The sequence below is a fragment of the Oncorhynchus gorbuscha genome, linkage group LG14 (genome assembly GCF_021184085.1).
Source record: "Oncorhynchus gorbuscha isolate QuinsamMale2020 ecotype Even-year linkage group LG14, OgorEven_v1.0, whole genome shotgun sequence".
In the NCBI taxonomy this organism is placed as follows: domain Eukaryota; kingdom Metazoa; phylum Chordata; class Actinopteri; order Salmoniformes; family Salmonidae; genus Oncorhynchus; species Oncorhynchus gorbuscha.
The window spans coordinates 7,328,947-7,351,250 of record NC_060186.1 but is presented as its reverse complement, the minus strand read 5'-3'; the positions used below and the strand labels follow the sequence as shown (position 1 = coordinate 7,351,250).

Sequence of the window (22,304 nt, the reverse complement as noted above, 5' to 3'; positions counted from 1 at the left end):
TATTCCATTCAACCTTTCAATTCTTTTTATTTTTTTACGATAAAAACATGGCAAAAATCAAATGTCCCTGTAATCTGAATCCACAGGTTACATCCACAGCGCTCACATTAGGAAGACGAATTTAGCTGGATCAGCAAATGGTTTAGATTATAAAATGATTGTGTCGGTTTGGGCATGTCCCCAGGGACTCACTCATTAGGCACCTGATGGAAGAAACCAGACAAACAGGGAGAGGGGCTCCCTGGACTCGTCCCAGAAGAAATTATTATTTTTTCAACTTCCTGTTGCAAAGCGTTTTGAAACATGTTTCTATTGGGTGCCTCATTCAACAGGACCCTGAAACATGTTTCTATTGGGTGCCTCATTCAACAGGACCCTGAAACATGTTTCTATTGGGTGCCTCATTCAACAGGACCCTGAAACATGTTTCTATTCATTCAACAGGACCCTGAAACATGTTTCTATTGGGTGCCTCATTCAACAGGACCCTGAAACATGTTTCTATTGGGTGCCTCATTCAACAGGACCCTGAAACATGTTTCTATTGGGTGCCTCATTCAACAGGACCCTGAAACATGTTTCTATTGGGTGCCTCATTCAACAGGACCCTGAAACATGTCTCTATTGGGTGCCTCAGAACTTGTTCGCAGTGGCGTCCGTGGAGAAGCGTTGGGCGTAGGACTCATAGATGGTATCCAGGAAGGAACTGTCGTTCTGAAAGAGAGAGAAGAGCCAATTAGAGAGAAAGAGAGAGAAGAACCAATTAGAGAGAAGTAGAGAAGAGAGAGAGAGGTTAGAGAGTTAGAGATAAGCAAACAAGACATAGTACTCTGATCAGGAGTGTGGAATACAAACAAGACATTAGTATTTGGAAACAGCTCTCTTTATCAGGACAGTGTCTGTCTGTCTGTCTGCGCTGGTCTGAAACAGCTCTCTTTATCAGGACAGTGTCTGTCTGTCTGCGCTGGTCTGAAACAGCTCTCTTTATCAGGACAGTGTCTGTCTGTCTGCGCTGGTCTGAAACAGCTCTCTTTATCAGGACAGTGTCTGTCTGTCTGCGCTGGTCTGAAACAGCTCTCTTTATCAGGACAGTGTCTGTCTGTCTGCGCTGGTCTGAAACAGGACAGTGTCTGTCTGTCTTTCTGAAACAGCTCAGGACAGTGTCTGTCTGTCTGCGCTGGTCTGAAACAGCTCTCTTTATCAGGACAGTGTCTGTCTGTCTGCGCTGGTCTGAAACAGCTCTCTTTATCAGGACAGTGTCTGTCTGTCTGCGCTGGTCTGAAACAGCTCTCTTTATCAGGACAGTGTCTGTCTGCGCTGGTCTGAAACAGCTCTCTTTATCAGGACAGTGTCTGTCTGTCTGCGCTGGTCTGAAACAGCTCTCTTTATCAGGACAGTGTCTGTCTGCGCTGGTCTGAAACAGCTCTCTTTAGCAGGACAGTGTCTGTCTGTCTGTCTGGTCTGAAACAGCTCTCTTTATCAGGACAGTGTCTGTCTGTCTGCGCTGGTCTGAAACAGCTCTCTTTATCAGGACAGTGTCTGTCTGTCTGCGCTGGTCTGAAACAGCTCTCTTTATCAGGACAGTGTCTGTCTGTCTGCGCTGGTCTGAAACAGCTCTCTTTATCAGGACAGTGTCTGTCTGTCTGCGCTGGTCTGAAACAGCTCTCTTTATCAGGACAGTGTCTGTCTGTCTGCGCTGGTCTGAAACAGCTCTCTTTATCAGGACAGTGTCTGTCTGTCTGCGCTGGTCTGAAACAGCTCTCTTTATCAGGACAGTGTCTGTCTGTCTGCGCTGGTCTGAAACAGCTCTCTTTAGAGGACAGTGTCTGTCTGTCTGCGCTGGTCTGAAACAGCTCTCTTTATCAGGACAGTGTCTGTCTGTCTGCGCTGGTCTGAAACAGTGTCAGGACAGTGTCTGTCTGTCGCTGGTCTGAAACAGCTCTCTTTATCAGGACAGTGTTGTCTCAAACAGCTCTCTTTATCAGGACAGTGTCTGTCTGTCTGCGCTGGTCTGAAACAGCTCTCTTTATCAGGACAGTGTCTGTCTGTCTGCGCTGGTCTGAAACAGCTCTCTTTATCAGGACAGTGTCTGTCTGTCTGCGCTGGTCTGAAACAGCTCTCTTTATCAGGACAGTGTCTGTCTGTCTGCTTTAGCAGGACAGTGGTCTGAAACAGCTCTCTTTATCAGGACAGTGTCTGTCTGTCTGCGCTGGTCTGAAACAGCTCTCTTTATCAGGACAGTGTCTGTCTGTCTGCGCTGGTCTGAAACAGCTCTCTTTATCAGGACAGTGTCTGTCTGTCTGCGCTGGTCTGAAACAGCTCTCTTTATCAGGACAGTGTCTGTCTGTCTGCTGGTCTGAAACAGCTCTCTTTATCAGGACAGTGTCTGTCTGTCTGCGCTGGTCTGAAACAGCTCTCTTTTATCAGGACAGTGTCTGCTCTCTTTAGCAGGACAGTGTCTCTTTATCAGGACAGTGTCTGTCTGTCTGCGCTGGTCTGAAACAGCTCTCTTTATCAGGACAGTGTCTGTCTGTCTGGTCTGAAACAGGTCTTTAAACAGCTGTCTGTCTGCGCTGGTCTGAAACAGCTCTCTTTATCAGGACAGTGTCTGTCTGCGCTGGTCTGAAACAGCTCTCTTTATCAGGACAGTGTCTGTCTGTCTGCGCTGGTCTGAAACAGCTCTCTTTAGGACAGGACAGTGTCAGTGTCTGTCTGTGCTGGTCTGAAACAGCTCTCTTTATCAGGACAGTGTCTGTCTGTCTGCGCTGGTCTGAAACAGCTGTCTTTATCAGGACAGTGTCTTCTGTGCTGGTCTGAAACAGCTCTCTTTAGGGACAGTGTCTGTCTGTCTGCGCTGGTCTGAAACAGCTCTCTTTAGCAGGACAGTGTCTGTCTGTGCTGGTCTGAAACAGCTCTCTTTAGCAGGACAGTGTCCGTCTGTCTGCGCTGGTCTGAAACAGCTCTCTTTAGCAGGACAGTGTCTGTCTGTCTGCACTTCGTTGAATAACCTCAAGGTCCTTTGGCAAGACTGTCTGGCTGAACAAAGACTGAACATAAACATTGTGTCTCTGACGGTGCCCTGAGCAGAAAGACAGTGAATATAAACATAAAGGCAGGAACCAGGACAAACCATTTGGCTGTGTGAGACCAGCTGCTTCTTCAAGGAGGGGAGAGTTTGACGCCTGCAGAATTGCTAGTCTTGTTATGTAAATACATTGAAGAGAAATAGAAACATGTAAAGTCTTGGTCCCATGTTTCATGAGCTGAAATAAAAGATCCCAGAAAAGTTCCAAACGGAACAAAAAGCTTATATCTAAAAAAATGCTCAAATTTCTTTATGAGTGCACCTACCCCCAACAGGGCTTCTGAAACGAGTGCACCCACCCCCAACAGGGCTTCTGAAACGAGTGCACCCACCCCCAACAGGGCTTCTGAAACGAGTGCACCCACCCCCAACAGGGCTTCTGAAACGAGTGCACCCACCCCCAACAGGGCTTCTGAAACGAGTGCACCCACCCCCAACAGGGCTTCTGAAACGAGTGCACCCACCTCCAACAGGGCTTCTGAATCAAGTGCACCCACCCCCAACAGGGCTTCTGAAACAAGTGCACCCACCGCCAACAGGGCTTCTAAATCAAGTGCACCCACCCCCAACAGGGCTTCTGAATCGAGTGCACCCACCCCAACAGGGCTTCTGAAACAAGTGCACCCACCCCCAACAGGGCTTCTGAATCGAGTGCACCCACCCCCAACAGGGCTTCTGAATCGAGTGCACCCACCCCCAACAGGGCTTCTGAACCCCCAACAGGGCTCGAGTGCACCCACCCCCAACAGGGCTTCTGAATCGAGTGCACCCACCCCAACAGGGCTTCTGAATCACGTGCACCCACTGCCAACAGGGCTTCTGAATCACGTGCACCTACCCCCAAAAGGGCTTCTGAATCGAGTGCACCTACCCCCAACAGGGCTTCTGAATAGAGTGCACCTACCACCAACAGGGCTTCTGAATCGAGTGCACCCACCCCCAACAGGGCTTCTGAAACGAGTGCACCCACCCCCAACAGGGCTTCTGAATCGAGTGCACCCACCCCCAACAGGGCTTCTGAATCGAGTGCACCCACCCCCAACAGGGCTTCTGAAACGAGTGCACCCACCCCCAACAGGGCTTCTGAAACGAGTGCAGCCACCCCCAACAGGGCTTCTGAATCGAGTGCACCTACCCCCAACAGGGCTTCTGAATCGAGTGCACCTACCCCCAAAAGGGCTTCTGAATCGAGTGCACCTACCCCCAACAGGGCTTCTGAATCGAGTGCACCTACCCCCAACAGGGCTTCTGAATCGAGTGCACCTACCCCCAACAGGGCTTCTGAATCGAGTGCACCCACCGCCAACAAGGGCTTCTGAATCGAGTGCACCCACCGCCAACAAGGCTTCTGAATCGAGTGCACCCACCGCCAACAGGGCTTCTGAATCAAGTGCACCCACCGCCAACAGGGCTTCTGAATCAAGTGCACCCACCGCCAACAGGGCTTCTGAATCAAGTGCACCCACCGCCAACAGGGCTTCTGAATCAAGTGTACCCACAGCCAACAGGGCTTCTGAATCAAGTGCACCCACCGCCAACAGGGCTTCTGAATCAAGTGCACCCACCGCCAACAGGGCTTCTAAATCAAGTGCACCCACCGCCAACAGGGCTTCTGAATCAAGTGCACCCACAGCCAACAGAGCTTCTGAATCAAGTGTAACTTTGTTCCTGTAAAACCAGCCTGGCTCCTCCTCTCTCCTACCTGTATGAGGTGCAGCAGGGTGGCCTGGAGCTGGCTCTTAGAGAGGCCCCTGGGTTGGGGGTCGTCTGGGGCCTGTGGGGCCAGGAGGGCTGAGGGAGGATGAGGGCCAGGGGGGCAGTGGGTGTCCCCAGAGGCTTTGGCCTGGGGGCGCTTGGCCTGGGAGAAGACACTGGGGGACAGGAGCAGGGTAGGTGCCACTGTGGCTGGGATACGCTGGGGGGAGATCACCTGGAGACAGAGAGGAGATGGTTAGAGACAGAGACCTTACTTCCACAAACACAGATCCCTCCCTGTGCAAAACCACTCCAGCACTTTGTTACAGTCCTTTGAGTCAGATAGGATATATATAGTTTATTTTACAGTCCTTTGACTCAGATAGGATATATTTAGTTTATTTTACAGTCCTTTAGTCAGATAGGATATATATATTTAGTATTTTACAGTCCTTTGAGTCAGATAGGATATATTTAGTATTTTACAGTCCTTTGAGTCAGATATATATATATATATATATTTAGTATTTTACAGTCCTTTGAGTCAGATAGGATATATATATTTATTTTTTACAGTCCTTTGAGTCAGATAGGATATATATATTTATTTTTTACAGTCCTTTGAGTCAGATAGGATATATATATTTAGTATTTTACAGTCCTTTGAGTCAGATAGGATATATATATTTTAGTATTTTACAGTCCTTTGAGTCAGATAGGATATATATATTTAGTATTTACAGTCCTTTGAGTCAGATATATATATATATATATTTAGTGTTTTACAGTCCTTTGAGTCAGATATATATATATATATATATATTTAGTGTTTTACAGTCCTTTGAGTCAGATAGGATATATATATTTAGTGTTTTACAGTCCTTTGATATATATATTTAGTGTTTTACAGTCCTTTGAGTCAGATATATATATATATTTAGTTAGTGTTTTACAGTCCTTTGAGTCAGATATATATATATATTTAGTGTTTTACAGTCCTTTGAGTCAGATTTATATATATTTAGTGTTTTACAGTCCTTTGAGTCAGTCCCTTTGAGTCAGATATATATATATATTTAGTGTTTTACAGTCCTTTGAGTCAGATATATATATATATTTAGTGTTTTACAGTCCTTTGAGTCAGATATATATATATATTTAGTGTTTTACAGTCCTTTGAGTCAGATATATATATATATTTAGTGTTTTACAGTCCTTTGAGTCAGATATATATATATATTTAGTGTTTTACAGTCCTTTGAGTCAGATATATATATATATTTAGTGTTTTACAGTCCTTTGAGTCAGATATATATATATATTTAGTGTTTTACAGTCCTTTGAGTCAGATATATATATATATATATATATATATATATATTTAGTGTTTTACAGTCCTTTGAGTCAGATAGGATATATATATTTAGTGTTTTACAGTCCTTTGAGTCAGATAGATATATATATTTAGTATTTTACAGTCCTTTGAGTCAGATAGATATATATATTTAGTGTTTTACAGTCCTTTGAGTCAGATATATATATATATTTAGTGTTTTACAGTCCTTTGAGTCAGATATATATATATATATATTTAGTATTTTACAGTCCTTTAGTCAGATATATATATATATATTTAGTATTTACCTGGAACTTCTGAGCAGCGGTGCCTGCAGAGTTCTTGTCAGCCAAACTGTCCAGAGACCTGGCTGTAGAATGAGCCGACTGCTGGCCGTGCTGCCCCATGGCTGGGGGGGCTGAGGGGGCTAGAGGGGCTGGCTCGTGGAAGCGAGGAGCCAGGTTAGAGGAAGGCCTAGTGGGCTCCGGGACCAGACTCTGCTCCTGTTGAACCAGCTGCAGCCTCTGGAGCAGCTCATGGGGGGAGACGACACCGGTTAGCTGCCCCGGCTGGGGGTGACATGGCAGGGGTTGGAGGTATATGGGCTGGGGGTGCTGGAAGGGGTGGAAAGGGTGACAGGGCTGTGACTGAGGATGACCAGGCTGGGGTTGGTGGGGAGGTTGAGACTGGGAGGGGTGTGAGGGCAACATGGGGACCAGCATCTGGGGGGGCTTGGTGGGGCTGAAGTACAACGGCCGGGCCTGGTGAGGAGAGAGGTGATGGTGTTGAGAACCAGGGAAGCCCAAAGCATCCACCAGGAGAGGCTGAGGACGGGCAGACTGGAGACCAGGGATGAGAGGAGGAGGACGAGGACAACAGGGAGCGGAGGTGGTCATTGAAGGGGTGGTGGAAGTGGGCTGGTTCTGGAACAGTCTCTGGATGGGGTCTTGTCTGGCCTGGGTCTGATGGTGGAGGACAGAGGGGGCTCCGTTCTCATGCAGTCTGTTCTCGGGTGACTCGCAGACGGGTTGGAGCTGCTCCATAGGACCTCCTCTCTGGAGCTGCTTCTGAGGCTGGGAGGAGGAGGCGGCATCCTTCATGAGCTTCTGGAAGGCAGGGCAGTGCTGCGGGGGGCTGCTAGCTGAGATCAGACCCCCTTCCTGGGCCTGGAGATGGGGCTGGGCCTGGACTGGGTCGTCGTAGGACAAGGAGCGGGCCACCGCCGGGCGGACACCTCCAGGCTTCCCCTGGGGCTGGGACCCTGGACCTCCTGACCCAGCCATGGGAGAGACCAGCTCTGCTCTGGGCTGCTGGACACCAAACAGAGTGGCCAGAGAGAGAGGCCTGGGCTCTCCTCGACCATCCTAAGAGAGGAAAAGGGTGATGGAGAGAGAGAGGGGGAGAGATCGGTGGTGTGAAACAGAAAGGAGAGAACACAAGGAAAACAAACAGTAGAGCCTAACTGTGAAACCAGGTCAACACTGTGTTAGAAATCAGCAATTTGACCATTAAAAAAAAAAACCCAACTAATTCACAGGGTGGATAAACCACATTTAAAATCTACCAATTTCCATTGTGTTGAATAAGGTGAAAGGCTCTGTGTACCTGAACAGGCCTCTCCTGTATCCCAGGCTGGGGATATCTCTCCATAGGCTTGACAGGGATAGGTTTGATCAGGCTGGGGTTGGTATTAAGGACACTACACCCTCCGATCTCTTTAGGCTCTGGTTGGCCACCCTGAGAGGAGAGAGAGACAATAACAGGCATTATCTCTTTAGGCTCTGGTTGGCCACCCTGAGAAGAGAGAGAGAGACAATAACAGGCATTATCTCTTTAGGCTCTGGTTGGCCACCCTGAGAAGAGAGAGAGAGACAATAACAGACATTATCTCTTTAGGCTCTGGTTGGCCACCCTGAGAAGAGAGAGAGAGACAATAACAGGCATTATCTCTTTAGGCTCTGGTTGGCCACCCTGAGAAGAGAGAGAGAGACAATAACAGGCATTATCTCTTTAGGCTCTGGTTGGCCACCCTGAGAAGAGAGAGAGAGACAATAACAGACATTATCTCTTTAGGCTCTGGTTGGCCACCCTGAGAAGAGAGAGAGAGACAATAACAGACATTATCTCTTTAGGCTCTGGTTGGCCACCCTGAGAGGAGAGAGAGAGACATTAACAGACATTATCTCTTTAGGCTCTGGTTGGCCACCCTGAGAGGAGAGAGAGAGACAATAACAGACATTATCTCTTTAGGCTCTGGTTGGCCACCCTGAGAGGAGAGAGAGAGAGACAATAACAGACATTATCTCTTTAGGCTCTGGTTGGCCACCCTGAGAAGAGAGAGAGAGAGACAATAACAGACATTATCTCTTTAGGCTCTGGTTGGCCACCCTGAGAGGAGAGAGAGAGACAATAACAGGCATTATCTCTTTAGGCTCTGGTTGGCCACCCTGAGAAGAGAGAGAGAGAGACAATAACAGACATTATCTCTTTAGGCTCTGGTTGGCCACCCTGAGAGGAGAGAGAGAGACAATAACAGGCATTATCTCTTTAGGCTCTGGTTGGCCACCCTGAGAAGAGAGAGAGACAATAACAGACATTATCTCTTTAGGCTCTGGTTGGCCACCCTGAGAGGAGAGAGAGAGAGACATTAACAGACATTATCTCTTTAGGCTCTGGTTGGCCACCCTGAGAGGAGAGAGAGAGAGAGAGACAATAACAGACATTATCTCTTTAGGCTCTGGTTGGCCACCCTGAGAGGAGAGAGAGAGACATTAACAGGCATTATCTCTTTAGGCTCTGGTTGGCCACCCTGAGAAGAGAGAGAGAGACAATAACAGACATTATCTCTTTAGGCTCTGGTTGGCCACCCTGAGAGGAGAGAGAGAGAGACATTAACAGACATTATCTCTTTAGGCTCTGGTTGGCCACCCTGAGAGGAGAGAGACATTAACAGACATTATCTCTTTAGGCTCTGGTTGGCCACCCTGAGAGAGAGAGACATTAACAGACATTATCTCTTTAGGCTCTGGTTGGCCACCCTGAGAAGAGAGAGAGAGACAATAACAGGCATTATCTCTTTAGGCTCTGGTTGGCCACCCTGAGAGGAGAGAGAGAGACAATAACAGGACATTGATGTCCGTTCATTTAACCCATTTTCATACATGGTGCATTCAGGAATACATTAGTATGGTACATTATGATACAGCTGCAGACATCTTATTTCCTCAGAAGTACATGAATCACAAGGCTTGTTATATGCTTTAGTGCCCCCTAGTGGTAGTGGTGTGTTAGTACCTTGTCATAGTGGTAACGTGGTGTAGACCTTACTGTGAAACGATTACACGCCCTTCATTTTCTTCACTGCATTGTTGGTTAAGAAAATATTTACTAAATAAACTTAAGTAAAAAATTGTTTAAAAGTAACAAAATAACGAGACTATATTACAGGGGGTACCGGTACCGAGTCAGTGTGGAGGCTATATACAGGGGGTACCGGTACTGAGTCAGTGTGGAGGCTATATACAGGGGGTACCGGTACTGAGTCAGTGTGGAGGCACATGTAGGTAGGAGTAAAGTGACTATGCATAGACCATAAACAGCGAGTAGCAGCAGTGTAAAAACAAGGGGGGGTGAACCAAATAGTCCAGATGGCCATTTTATCAATAGTCCAGCAGTCTTATGGCTTGTTAAGGAACCAAGGAACGTGAAACTCTCGACCCGCTCCACTACAGACCAGGCAATGTGAATGGGGTCCGGTCTTCCTTTTCCTGTAGTCCACAATCATCTCCTTTGTCTTGCTCACATTGATGGAGAGGTTGTTGTCGTGGCACCACAATACCAGGTCTCTGACCTCATCCCTATAGGCTGTCTCATCGTTGTCGGTGATCGGGCCTACCACCGCTGGGTGATCGGGCCTACCACCGCTGGGTGATCGGGCCTACCACCGCTGGGTGATCGGGCCTACCACCGCTGGGTGATCGGGCCTACCACCGCTGGGTGATCGGGCCTACCACCGCTGGGTGATCGGGCCTACCACCGCTGGGTGATCGGGCCTACCACCGCTGGGTGATCGGGCCTACCACCGCTGGGTGATCAGGCCTACTACCGCTGGGTGATCAGGCCTACTACCGCTGGGTGATCAGGCCTACTACCGCTGGGTGATCAGGCCTACTACCGCTGGGTGATCAGGCCTACTACCGCTGGGTGATCAGGCCTACTACCGCTGGGTGGTCGGGCCTACTACCGCTGGGTCGTCGGAAAACTTGATGGTGTTGGAGTCGTGCCTGGCCACGCAGTCGTAGGTGAACAGGGAGTACAGGAGGGGACTGAGCACGCTCCTCTGAGGGGCCCCGTGTTGAGGATCAGCGTGGCAGATGTGTTGTTACCTATCCTCACCACCTGGGGGGCATCAGGAAGTCTAGGATCCAGTTACAAAGGGAGGTGTTCAGTCCCAGGGTCCTTAGCTTAGTGATGAGCTGTGAGGGGACTATGGTGTTGAACGCTGAGCTGTCGTCAATGAACAGCATTCTCACAAAGGGGTTCCTTTTATCCAGGTGGGAAAGGGCAGTGTGGAGTGGGTCTAGGGTTTCTGGGATGATGGTGTTGATGTGAACCATGACCAGCCTTTCAAAGCACTTCATGCCTACCGACGTGAGTGCTACGGGGCGGTAATCATTTAGGCAGGCCACCTTCGCTTCCTAGGGCACAGGGACGATGGTGGTCTGTTTGAAATATGTAGGTATTACAGACTCAGACAGGGAGAAGTTAAAAATGTCAGTGAAGACACTTGCCAGTTGGTCCACGCATGCGCCGAGTCCACGTCCTGGTAACCCGTCTGGCCCCGCGACCTGTTTAAAGGTCTTTCTCACATCGGCTACGGAGTGCGGTCTTCGCACCAGCAACGGTTTGTAGACGGCGGTGAGAACGCTCTTGGTAGACAGTGTGGTCTACAGCTTATCATGAGGTACTCTACCTCGGGCGAGCATTACCTCGAGACTACTTTAATATTAGGCATACAGTGGGGACCTACCCTGTCATAGTGGGGACCTACCCTGTCATAGTGGGTACCTACCCTGTCATAGTGGGGACCTACCCTGTCATAGTGGGGACCTACCCTGTCATAGTGGGGACCTACCCTGTCATAGTGGGGACCTACCCTGTCATAGTGGGGACCTACCCTGTCATAGTGGGGACCTACCCTGTCATAGTGGTTAACACATACAGTGGGGACCTACCTTGTCATACTCATTGCGTGCTTTGGTCAGCATCTGCAGGATGTCCACTCCTTGTCCCTTCCCAGGGTCCCCTGCTGCCTCCAGGGCTCGAGGAGACACCAAGCCCCCCTGACCCCGTTGACCCCGCTGGGCCTGTTCCTGTTTCGTCAGACTGAGAGAGGAGAGGTTAGAGGTGAGTGTCGTTTGGTCTATGTCGGTCAGTGCTGTTGTGAACTGGCAATGGTAGTACACACACACGCACACACGTGTTTTAGTGCAGCAGTGTAGACAGACACACCAGTGTTTTAGTGCAGCAGTGTACACACACACACACACACAGTGTTTTAGTGCAGCAGTGTAGACACACACACACAGTGTTTTAGTGCAGCAGTGTAGACACACACAGTGTAGACACACACACACACACACAGTGTAGACACACACACACACACACACACACACACACACACACACACACACACACACACACACACACACACACACACACACACACACACACACACACACACACACACACACACACACACACACACACACACACACACACACACACACAGTGTTTTATTGCAGCAGTGTAGACACACACACACACCAGTGTTTTAGTGCAGCAGTGTAGACACACACACACACACACACCAGTGTTTTAGTGCAGCAGTGTAGACACACACACACCAGTGTTTTAGTGCAGCAGTGTACACACACACACACACCAGTGTTTTAGTGCAGCAGTGTACACACACACACACCAGTGTTTTAGTGCAGCAGTGTACACACACACACACCAGTGTTTTAGTGCAGCAGTGTACACACACACACACCAGTGTTTTAGTGCAGCAGTGTACACACACACACACACACACACACACACACACACACACACACACACACACACACACACACACACACACACACACACACACACACACACACACACACACACACACACACACACACACACACACACACACACACACACACACACACACACACACACACACACAGTTTTAGTGCAGCAGTGTAGACACACACACCAGTGGCAAGTAGCTGGTGGTTACCAGTGAGTGATGATGCAGGGACAGTGTCATGGGGACACAGAGAGAGAGGGAGGGAGTGTGTTACTCACTACTTCATAAGCTCTGCGATGCGCTGGCAGTCCGCCTTATCATAGAACCAGATGCCATAGATAGCTACTAGAGAGAGAGAGAGAGAGACAGAGAGAGAGACAGAGAGAGAGACAGAGAGAGACACACAGAGAGAGAGAGACACAGAGAGAGAGACACAGAGACAGAGAGAGAGAGACACAGAGAGAGAGAGAGAGAGAGGGACACAGAGAGAGAGAGGGACACAGAGAGAGAGACAGACAGAGACAGACAGAGACAGACAGAGAGACAGACAGAGAGACAGACACAGAGAGACACACAGAGAGAGAGAGAGACACAGAGAGAGAGAGAGACACAGAGAGAGAGAGAGACACAGAGAGAGAGAGAGACACAGAGAGAGAGAGAGACACAGAGAGAGAGAGAGACACAGAGAGAGACATACAGAGAGAGAGAGAGACACAGAGGGAGACACAGAGAGAGAGAGAGAGAGAGACACAGAGAGAGAGACACAGAGAGAGAGCAGGGAGCGAGAGACAGGTCACAGGTCAGTCAACATAACGGAGGCTCCAATCTAAATCCAGATGAAACAGTGCAGCAGCGACGTCAACATCAGTCCCCTCAGACACAGAGCCACGGCTAAATACACGAGCTGGAGCCACGGCTAAATACACGAGCTGGAGCCACGGCTAAATACACGAGCTGGAGCCACGGCTAAATACACGAGCTGGAGCCACGGCTAAATACACGAGCTGGAGCCACGGCTAAATACACGAGCTGGAGCCACGGCTAAATACACGAGCTGGAGCCACGGCTAAATACACGAGCTGGAGCCACGGCTAAATACACGAGCTGGAGCCACGGCTAAATACACGAGCTGGAGCCACGGCTAAATACACGAGCTGGAGCCACGGCTAAATACACGAGCTGGAGCCACGGCTAAATACACGAGCTGGAGCCACGGCTAAATACACGAGCTGGAGCCACGGCTAAATACACGAGCTGGAGCCACGGCTAAATACACGAGCTGGAGCCATGGGAGTCGAGCTGGAGCCACGGCTAAATACACGAGCTGGAGCCACGGCTAAATACACGAGCTGGAGCCACGGCTAAATACACGAGCTGGAGCCACGGCTAAATACACGAGCTGGAGCCACGGCTAAATACACGAGCTGGAGCCACGGCTAAATACACGAGCTGGAGCCACGGCTAAATACACGAGCTGGAGCCACGGCTAAATACACGAGCTGGAGCCGCGGCTAAATACACGAGCTGGAGCCGCGGCTAAATACACGAGCTGGAGCCGCGGCTAAATACACGAGCTGGAGCCGCGGCTAAATACACGAGCTGGAGCCACGGCTAAATACACGAGCTGGAGCCGCGGCTAAATACACGCGCTGGAGCCGCGGCTAAATACACGCGCTGGAGCCACGGCAGTCATTACACAGACATCACAAAACACTGGGAGAAAGGAACCACAGTTACAGCACGTGTTTGTGTGAACCAAAGTCTACAATAACCTGAACCATGAATGTCGGCGACTGCTGAGCTAGGTTCACTGCTGTGTGTGTTTGTGGTATGTGTGCGTGTGTGGTATGTGTGTGTGTGTGTGTGGTATGTGTGTGTGTGTGTGTGGTAGGTGGAGAAGTTGCTACATATAACCCCCCACAGTGGAGAAGGTGCTACATATAAACCCCCCCCCCCACAGTGGAGAAGGTGCTACATATAAACCCCCCACAGTGGAGAAGGTGCTACATATAAACCCCCCACGGTGGAGAAGGTGCTACATATAAACCCCCCCACGGTGGAGAAGGTGCTACATATAAACCCCCCACAGTGGAGAAGGTGCTACATATAAACCCCCCACAGTGGAGAAGGTGCTACATATAAACCCCCCCAGTGGAGAAGGTGCTACATATAAACCCCCCACAGTGGAGAAGGTGCTACATATAAACCCCCCACAGTGGAGAAGGTGCTACATATAAACCCCCCACGGTGGAGAAGGTGCTACATATAAACCCCCCACGGTGGAGAAGGTGCTACATATAAACCCCCCCACAGCGGAGAAAGTGCTACATATAACAACCCCCCCATAGTGGAGAAGGTGCTACATATAAACCCCCCCACAGTGGAGAAGGTGCTACATATAACCCCCCCCAGTGGAGAAGGTGCTACATATAAACCCCCCACGGTGGAGAAGGTGCTACATATAAACCCCACCACGGTGGAGAAGGTGCCACATATAAACCCCCACAGTGGAGAAGGTGCTACATATAAACCCCCACAGTGGAGAAGTTGCTACATATAAACCCCCCACAGTGGAGAAGGTGCTACATATAAACCCCCAGTGGAGAAGGTGCTACATATAAACCCCCACAGTGGAGAAGGTGCTACATATAAACCCCCACAGTGGAGGTGCTACATATAAACCCCCCACAGTGGAGAAGGTGCTACATATAAACCCCCAGTGGAGAAGGTGCTACATATAAACCCCCCACAGTGGAGAAGGTGCTACATATAAACCCCACCATGGTGGAGAAGGTGACACATATAAACCCCCCACAGTGGAGAAGGTGCTACATATAACACCCCCCCCCACCCCACAGTGGAGAAGGTGCTACATATAAACCCCCCACAGTGGAGAAGGTGCTACATATAAACCCCCACAGTGGAGAAGGTGCTACATATAAACCCCCACAGTGGAGAAGGTGCTATGTATTAACCCCCCATAGTGGAGAAGGTGCTACATATAAACCCCCCACAGTGGAGAATGTGCTACATATAAACCCCCACAGTGGAGAAGGTGCTACATATAACCCCCCCACGGTGGAGAAGGTGCTACATATAAACCCCCCACGGTGGAGAAGGTGCTACATATAAACCCCCCACGGTGGAGAAGGTGCTACATATAAACCCCCACAGTGGAGAAAGTGCTACATATAACACCCCCCCCCACAGTGGAGAAGGTGCTACATATAACCCCCCACAGTGGAGAAGGTGCTACATATAAACCCCCCATGGTGGAGAAGGTGCCACATATAAACCCCCACAGTGGAGAAGGTGCTACATATAACACCCCCCACCCCACAGTGGAGAAGGTGCTACATATAAACCCCCACAGTGGAGAAGGTGCTACATATAAACCCCCCACAGTGGAGAAGGTGCTACATATAAACCCCCACAGTGGAGAAGGTGCTATGTATTAACCCCCACAGTGGAGAAGGTGCTACATATAAACCCCCACAGTGGAGAAGGTGCTACATATAAACCCCCACAGTGGAGAAGGTGCTACATATAACCCCCCACGGTGGAGAAGGTGCTACATATAAACCCCCACGGTGGAGAAGGTGCTACATATAAACCCCCCCCCCCACAGTGGAGAAGGTGCTACATATAACCCCCCCACAGTGGAGAAGGTGCTACATATAAACCCCCCCACAGTGGAGAAGGTGCTACATATAAACCCCCCCACAGTGGAGAAGGTGCTACATATAAACCCCCCACAGTGGAGAAGGTGCTACATATAAACCCCCCACGGTGGAGAAGGTGCTACATATAAACCCCCCACAGTGGAGAAGGTGCTACATATAAACCCCCCACAGTGGAGAAGGTGCTACACCCCCCCACAGTGGAGAAGGTGCTACATATAAACCCCCCCACAGTGGAGAAGGTGCTACATATAAACCCCCCACAGTGGAGAAGGTGCTACATATAAACCCCCCACAGTGGAGAAGGTGCTACATATAAACCCCCCACAGTGGAGAAGGTGCTACATATAAACCCCCCACAGTGGAGAAGGTGCTACATATAAACCCCCACAGTGGAGAAGGTGCTACATATAAACCCCCACAGTGGAGAAGGTGCTACATATAAACCCCCCAGTGGAGAAGGTGCTACATATAAACCCCCACAGTGGAGAAGGTGCTACATATAAACCCCCCACAGTGGAGAAGGTGCTACATATAAACCCCCCACAGTGGAGAAGGTGCTACATATAAACCCCCCACAGTGGAGAAGGTGCTACATATAAACCCCCCACAGTGGAGAAGGTGCTACATATAAACCCCCACAGTGGAGAAGGTGCTAAATATAAACCCCCACAGTGGAGAAGGTGCTACATATAAACCCCCCACAGTGGAGAAGGTGCTACATATAAACCCCCACAGTGGAGAAGGTGCTACATATAAACCCCCACAGTGGAGAAGGTGCTACATATAAACCCCCCACAGTGGAGAAGGTGCTACATATAAACCCCCCACAGTGGAGAAGGTGCTACATATAAACCCCCACAGTGGAGAAGGTGCTACATATAAACCCCCCACAGTGGAGAAGGTGCTACATATAAACCCCCCACGGTGGAGAAGGTGCTAAACCCTTTCTCCTACTGGGACAGCGCTCATCCAGGATGATTCCTCACATCCCCGGGAACGGAAGACATACCGCTAGGTTCCAGGACGAGGTGGCTGGGCTGTGTTCAGCAGAGCACAACATATTCCACTATTGAGACACAGTGGAGAAGGTGCTACATATAACCCCCACAGGGATAACCTACAGCCATTATATTAAAATGCACCATCTTTATCAGGCATGACTCATGCCAGACCACGTTAACTTCTTGGAAACTGTGATGACTTTTAACTAAAATACTTTAAGAAACAGTGTGATGACTTTGTAGCTCAGTTGGTAGAGCATGGAACTAGTGGGTTCATTCGGGACCACCCATGGATGAAATCAAAGATGTAAAATAAATGGCATTTTAATTAAAATTAGTCCTGTGTTAATCTCCTCATGATGTTTAGTTCATGATTCATGGCATCGTTTATGGATGAAGTGGAGGTTCTGGGTTCTGTCACCATGACCTCATGACCTTCTTAGTCTCATAACTAGTCAGTGGAGCCAACGTCAATATTACAGACAGATACGTGCTATGAGAAAGCACAACATGTCTCAGTGGCAGTTACCCAGGGTTAGGGGCAGGCTGGGGTGGCAGTTACCCAGGGTTAGGGGCAGGCTGGGGTGGCAGTTACCCAGGGTTAGGGGCAGGCTGGGGTGGCAGTTACCCAGGGTTAGGGGCAGGCTGGGGTGGCAGTTACCCAGGGTTAGGGGCAGGCTGGGGTGGCAGTTACCCAGGGTTAGGGGCAGGCTGGGGTGGCAGTTACCCAGGGTTAGGGGCAGGCTGGGGTGGCAGTTACCCAGGGTTAGGGGCAGGCTGGGGTGGCAGTTACCCAGGGTTAGGGGCAGGCTGGGGTGGCAGTTACCCAGGGTTAGGGGCAGGCTGGGGTGGCAGTTACCCAGGGTCAGGGGCAGGCTGGGGCCCCATTCATTAGGTGGTGGGGTAGAGGGGTTTATTGAGACTCTGCAGCAGTGGGAGTTGGAAGCCAGGCCACTACTCTACTCAGCGTGACTGAGACAGGAGCCCCGTTGACAGGCAGACCAGGAACACTTCTCCTGTCACCATCACAGTGAGAACTCACGCAGCCTCAAATAGGCCGCGTAGGAAGATAACGCTCTGGCACGCCGGTCGGCCAAAGAAAAGAGGACAGGGGGTGAGATAAGAAAGGAGAGAGAAAGGAGGGGAGAGTGAGGTGGGGCGACAGGGCGGAGACGGAGGGACTGAAGGCCAGCCAGTAGACTAGAGCATGTTGACTCCTGACTGACAGAGAGACAGACTACAGTGAGAGAGTAACTGAGTCAATGAGGACAGCGGGTCTGAGTAGCTGGATCTTAAGGTTGGAGCTGCTACTGTGTCCATCTGCCTGCCTGCTGCCATCCTGTCTGCCCTCTGAGCTGTGCCCTGCACTGCCCTGCCTGCCTGCTGCCATCCTGTCTGCCCCCTGAGCTGTGTACCCTGCACTGCCCTGCCTGCCTGCCTGGGGCTGTGGAGAGCCAAGCTAAAGGTCACCGCCTGGAAAAAGGACCAGACAGACACTCCAAGCCCTGGGAAATGTAAGAACCAGCGAGGGCAGCGAGGAGAGAGATCTCTGGAGGAGCTGAGGAGAAACCACTTAGCTTAGTAGCTACAGGGGACTACTCTGGTTAGACTCATATACTACTCTCTATGGGAAGGACTGAGACATTACCCAGTCTCACACCAGACAGTCTCTCTGAGAAGACAGTACTGTTAGAGGACAGACGGGGACAGGAGGGGGGAGAGACAGGCCAGGTACCTCAGTATTGGAAACCAGAGAAAGGGTTCTATTGGTTCATTATTTCCTCATAGAACAAAAGGGTGAGTTAAACGAAGAGGACAGACAGGAGACTGGTATCTCAGCAGTACCAGAGGACAGACAGGAGACTGGTACCTCAGCAGTACCAGAGGGCAGACAGACAGGAGACTAGTATCTCAGCAGTACCAGAGGACAGACAGACAGGAGACTAGTATCTCAGCAGTACCAGAGGACAGACAGGAGACTGGTACCTCAGCAGTACCAGAGGGCAGACAGACAGGAGACTAGTATCTCAGCAGTACCAGAGGACAGACAGGAGACTGGTACCTCAGCAGTACCAGAGGACAGACAGGAGACTGGTACCTCAGCAGTACCAGAGGACAGACAGGAGACTAGTATCTCAGCAGTACCAGAGGACAGACAGGAGACTAGTATCTCAGCAGTACCAGAGGACAGACAGGAGACTGGTATCTCAGCAGTACCAGAGGAAACGTCGTCTAAACGTTGTCCCCTAGAAGCAGCTCCACCACACCACTACTAGACTATCGTCTCCGAGGGACTATGTTGGGCAGGTTGTTCCAGCGTAAAGCCAAACATGAGCGTCTTGAAGAGGAGCCGGAGGTTGGGCCAGCCAAGGGGATGCTCATCACAGAGACAGAGATGGAATACACCTACGTACGGCCAGGAGGTAAGGACAACCTCAAAGACTTGTCATATGTCTGTGTCCCAAATGGCACACTATTCCTTATAGAGTGGCCTGGTGCTGGTCAAACGTAGTGCACTATAAAGGGAATAGGGTGTTATTTAGAACGCATCGGCTCTGGTCAAACGTAGTGCACTATAAAGGGAATAGGGTGCTATTTAGAACGCATGGGCTCTGGTCAAACGTAGTGCACTATAAAGGGAATAGGGTGCTATTTAGAACGCATCGGCTCAGGTCAACCGTAGTGCACTATAAAGGGTATAGGGAGTTATTTAGAACGCATCGGCTCTGGTCAAACGTAGTGCACTATAAAGGGAATAGGGTGCTATTTAGAACGCATCGGCTCTGGTCAAACGTAGTGCACTATAAAAGGGAATAGGGTGCTATTTAGAACGCATCGGCTCTGGTCAAACGTAGTGCACTATAAAGGGAATAGGGTGCTATTTAGAACGCATAGGCTCTGGTCAAACGTAGTGCACTATAAAAGGGAATAGGGTGCTATTTAGAACGCATCGGCTCTGGTCAAACGTAGTGCACTATAAAAGGGAATAGGGTGCTATTTAGAACGCATCGGCTCTGGTCAAACGTAGTGCACTATAAAGAATAGGCTGTGGGAATCCCCCACTATTCTAGCAGACTGGGACAGTCAAACTACTATTCCAAACAGAATGGGACAGCTGTGGGACAATAGATCCCAGAAATATGGTCTTTCCAGACAGACTACAGCTTCTATTGATCCCAGAAATATGGTCTATTCCCAACAGACTGGGACAGCTGTGGGACGATAGATCCCAAAATATGGTCTATTCCAAACAGACTGGGACAGCTGTGGGACAATCCCAGAAATCCTATTCCCAACAGACTGGGACAGCTGTGGGACGATGGTCTATTCCCAACAGACTGGGACAGCTGTGGGACGATAGATCCCAGAAATATGGTCTATTCCAGACAGACTGGGACAGCTGTGGGACGATAGATCCCAGAAATATGGTCTATTCCAGACAGAATGGGACAGCTGTGGGACGATAGATCCCAGATTCATACCACCAGTAGGCCTCGGATACAGTCAACCGGTTATTATCAACCATTATTTCTTCCCATTACCAGCGCAGCAACGTGCACAAGGCAGCAGGCTACACACGGATGTAGCGGAGAAAACACTATTGTCAACGGGGCCATGCACATGAGAGTGGCTCCACGTGACAGAGATGAAAATATGTGTTAGAACGAGGGGACAATGCAACAACTAGCACGGGCTGCTAATATAACCAGGACTGTGCTTTTGGCTACTGGACAATGAAGGTTGATGTATAAGAATGGCCTCCACAGATGTTGACTAGGCTACTGGACAATGAAGGTTGATGTATAAGAATGGCCTCCACAGATGTTGACTAGGCTACTGGACAATGAAGGTTGATGTATAAGAATGGCCTCCACAGATGTTGACTAGGCTACTGGACAATGAAGGTTGATGTATAAGAATGGCCTCCACAGATGTTGACTAGGCTACTGGACAATGAAGGTTGATGTATAAGAATGGCCTCCACAGATGTTGACTAGGCTACTGGACAATGAAGGTTGATGTATAAGAATGGCCTCCACAGATGTTGACTAGGCTACTGGACAATGAAGGTTGATGTATAAGAATGGCCTCCACAGATGTTGACTAGGCTACTGGACAATGAAGGTTGATGTATAAGAATGGCCTCCACAGATGTTGACTAGGCTACTGGACAATGAAGGTTGATGTATAAGAATGGCCTCCACAGATGTTGACTAGGCTACTGGACAATGAAGGTTGATGTATAAGAATGGCCTCCACAGATGTTGACTAGGCTACTGGACAATGAAGGTTGATGTATAAGAATGGCCTCCACAGATGTTGACTAGGCTACTGGACAATGAAGGTTGATGTATAAGAATGGCCTCCACAGATGTTGACTAGGCTACTGGACAATGAAGGTTGATGTATAAGAATGGCCTCCACAGATGTTGACTAGGCTACTGGACAATGAAGGTTGATGTATAAGAATGGCCTCCACAGATGTTGACTAGGCTACTGGACAATGAAGGTTGATGTATAAGAATGGCCTCCACAGATGTTGACTAGGCGACTCTGAACCAAGGTAAGACAAGCCTCATAATGTGTTATCAAACACTCAGGTTTCAAAACAATGAAGTAGATGTTATGAATGTATACTGAGGAAGACTTCTGTTGAATTTCTGGACAATGAAGGTTGATGTATAAGAATGGCTGGGCATTTTCTGTTTGAGATACTGAAGCAGCTCTTGCGATGTCTGACAGATTTCTATCTGTATGGTGTGATAAATAAGATAGATAAATGAATACTGTACACACGCCCCAATTTAATTCCACAAAATTATGCAAATTAACCTATAGACCAATAATCACAACCAGTCAAATGTTTTTCTATCAACGAATAGACTTAAAGGATTATTTTGCAATGGGATGTTTTCTTCTCCTCCCAGACAATTGGCTGGCACCAATTTCGTTTATTTAAATATATATACTATTTTCTTTCGTCCAAAAACCGGTTATTACCGGCTAACAGAAACCCTTACTGTCAATGGCACAGTGATGTCACAGTGATGTCACAGTCGAGACAACATTCTAAATTGGCCTGGCTGGCTCTTCCACCAGCTAATGACCCCATAACCAAATACTTGTTTCGTGATAAGATTCTGTGACCTCTCGTGAAAGGTCATGTTGAGGGACGTGTGTTGTTCTTAACGCTCTTGCGATGTCTGACACATATAAATAACTCACATATGTTTTTCACCGCCCGTATAGTTGTGTTTGTGTGTAAATGTCTAATAATTAGACCGAGGAGTCCAGCAATATCTTCAAACAAAGCATTCCACCTGCCCGTCACTGAGAATGATGTGTGTGCATCAGTGTGTGTGTGTGTGTGTGTGTGTGTGTGTGTGTGTGTGTGTGTGTGTGTGTGTGTGTGTGTGTGTCCCAC

General features: G+C 49.2%; 1 protein-coding gene across 2 annotated transcripts in view; it reads right to left on the bottom strand.

Annotated features, from left to right (window-relative positions):
* Positions 1 to 434: 434 nt before the first annotated feature.
* LOC123994354 (mRNA-decapping enzyme 1B-like) overlaps positions 435 to 22,304 on the bottom strand; it is a 30,184-nt gene continuing 8,314 nt past the window's right edge. Inside the window, exons 4-9 of one of the 2 annotated variants that reach the window (XM_046296861.1) lie at positions 12,474 to 12,537; positions 11,351 to 11,501; positions 7,722 to 7,853; positions 6,425 to 7,480; positions 4,788 to 5,015; positions 435 to 714 (exon numbers count right to left, since the gene is read on the bottom strand). In XM_046296861.1, the coding sequence (XP_046152817.1) occupies positions 634 to 714; positions 4,788 to 5,015; positions 6,425 to 7,480; positions 7,722 to 7,853; positions 11,351 to 11,501; positions 12,474 to 12,537 (1,712 nt within the window). In that variant the 3' untranslated portion in view covers positions 435 to 633. Of the gene's footprint in view, positions 715 to 4,787; positions 5,016 to 6,424; positions 7,481 to 7,721; positions 7,854 to 11,350; positions 11,502 to 12,473; positions 12,541 to 22,304 lie in introns of both variants that reach the window. The other variant, XM_046296859.1, reaches the window with a different exon arrangement.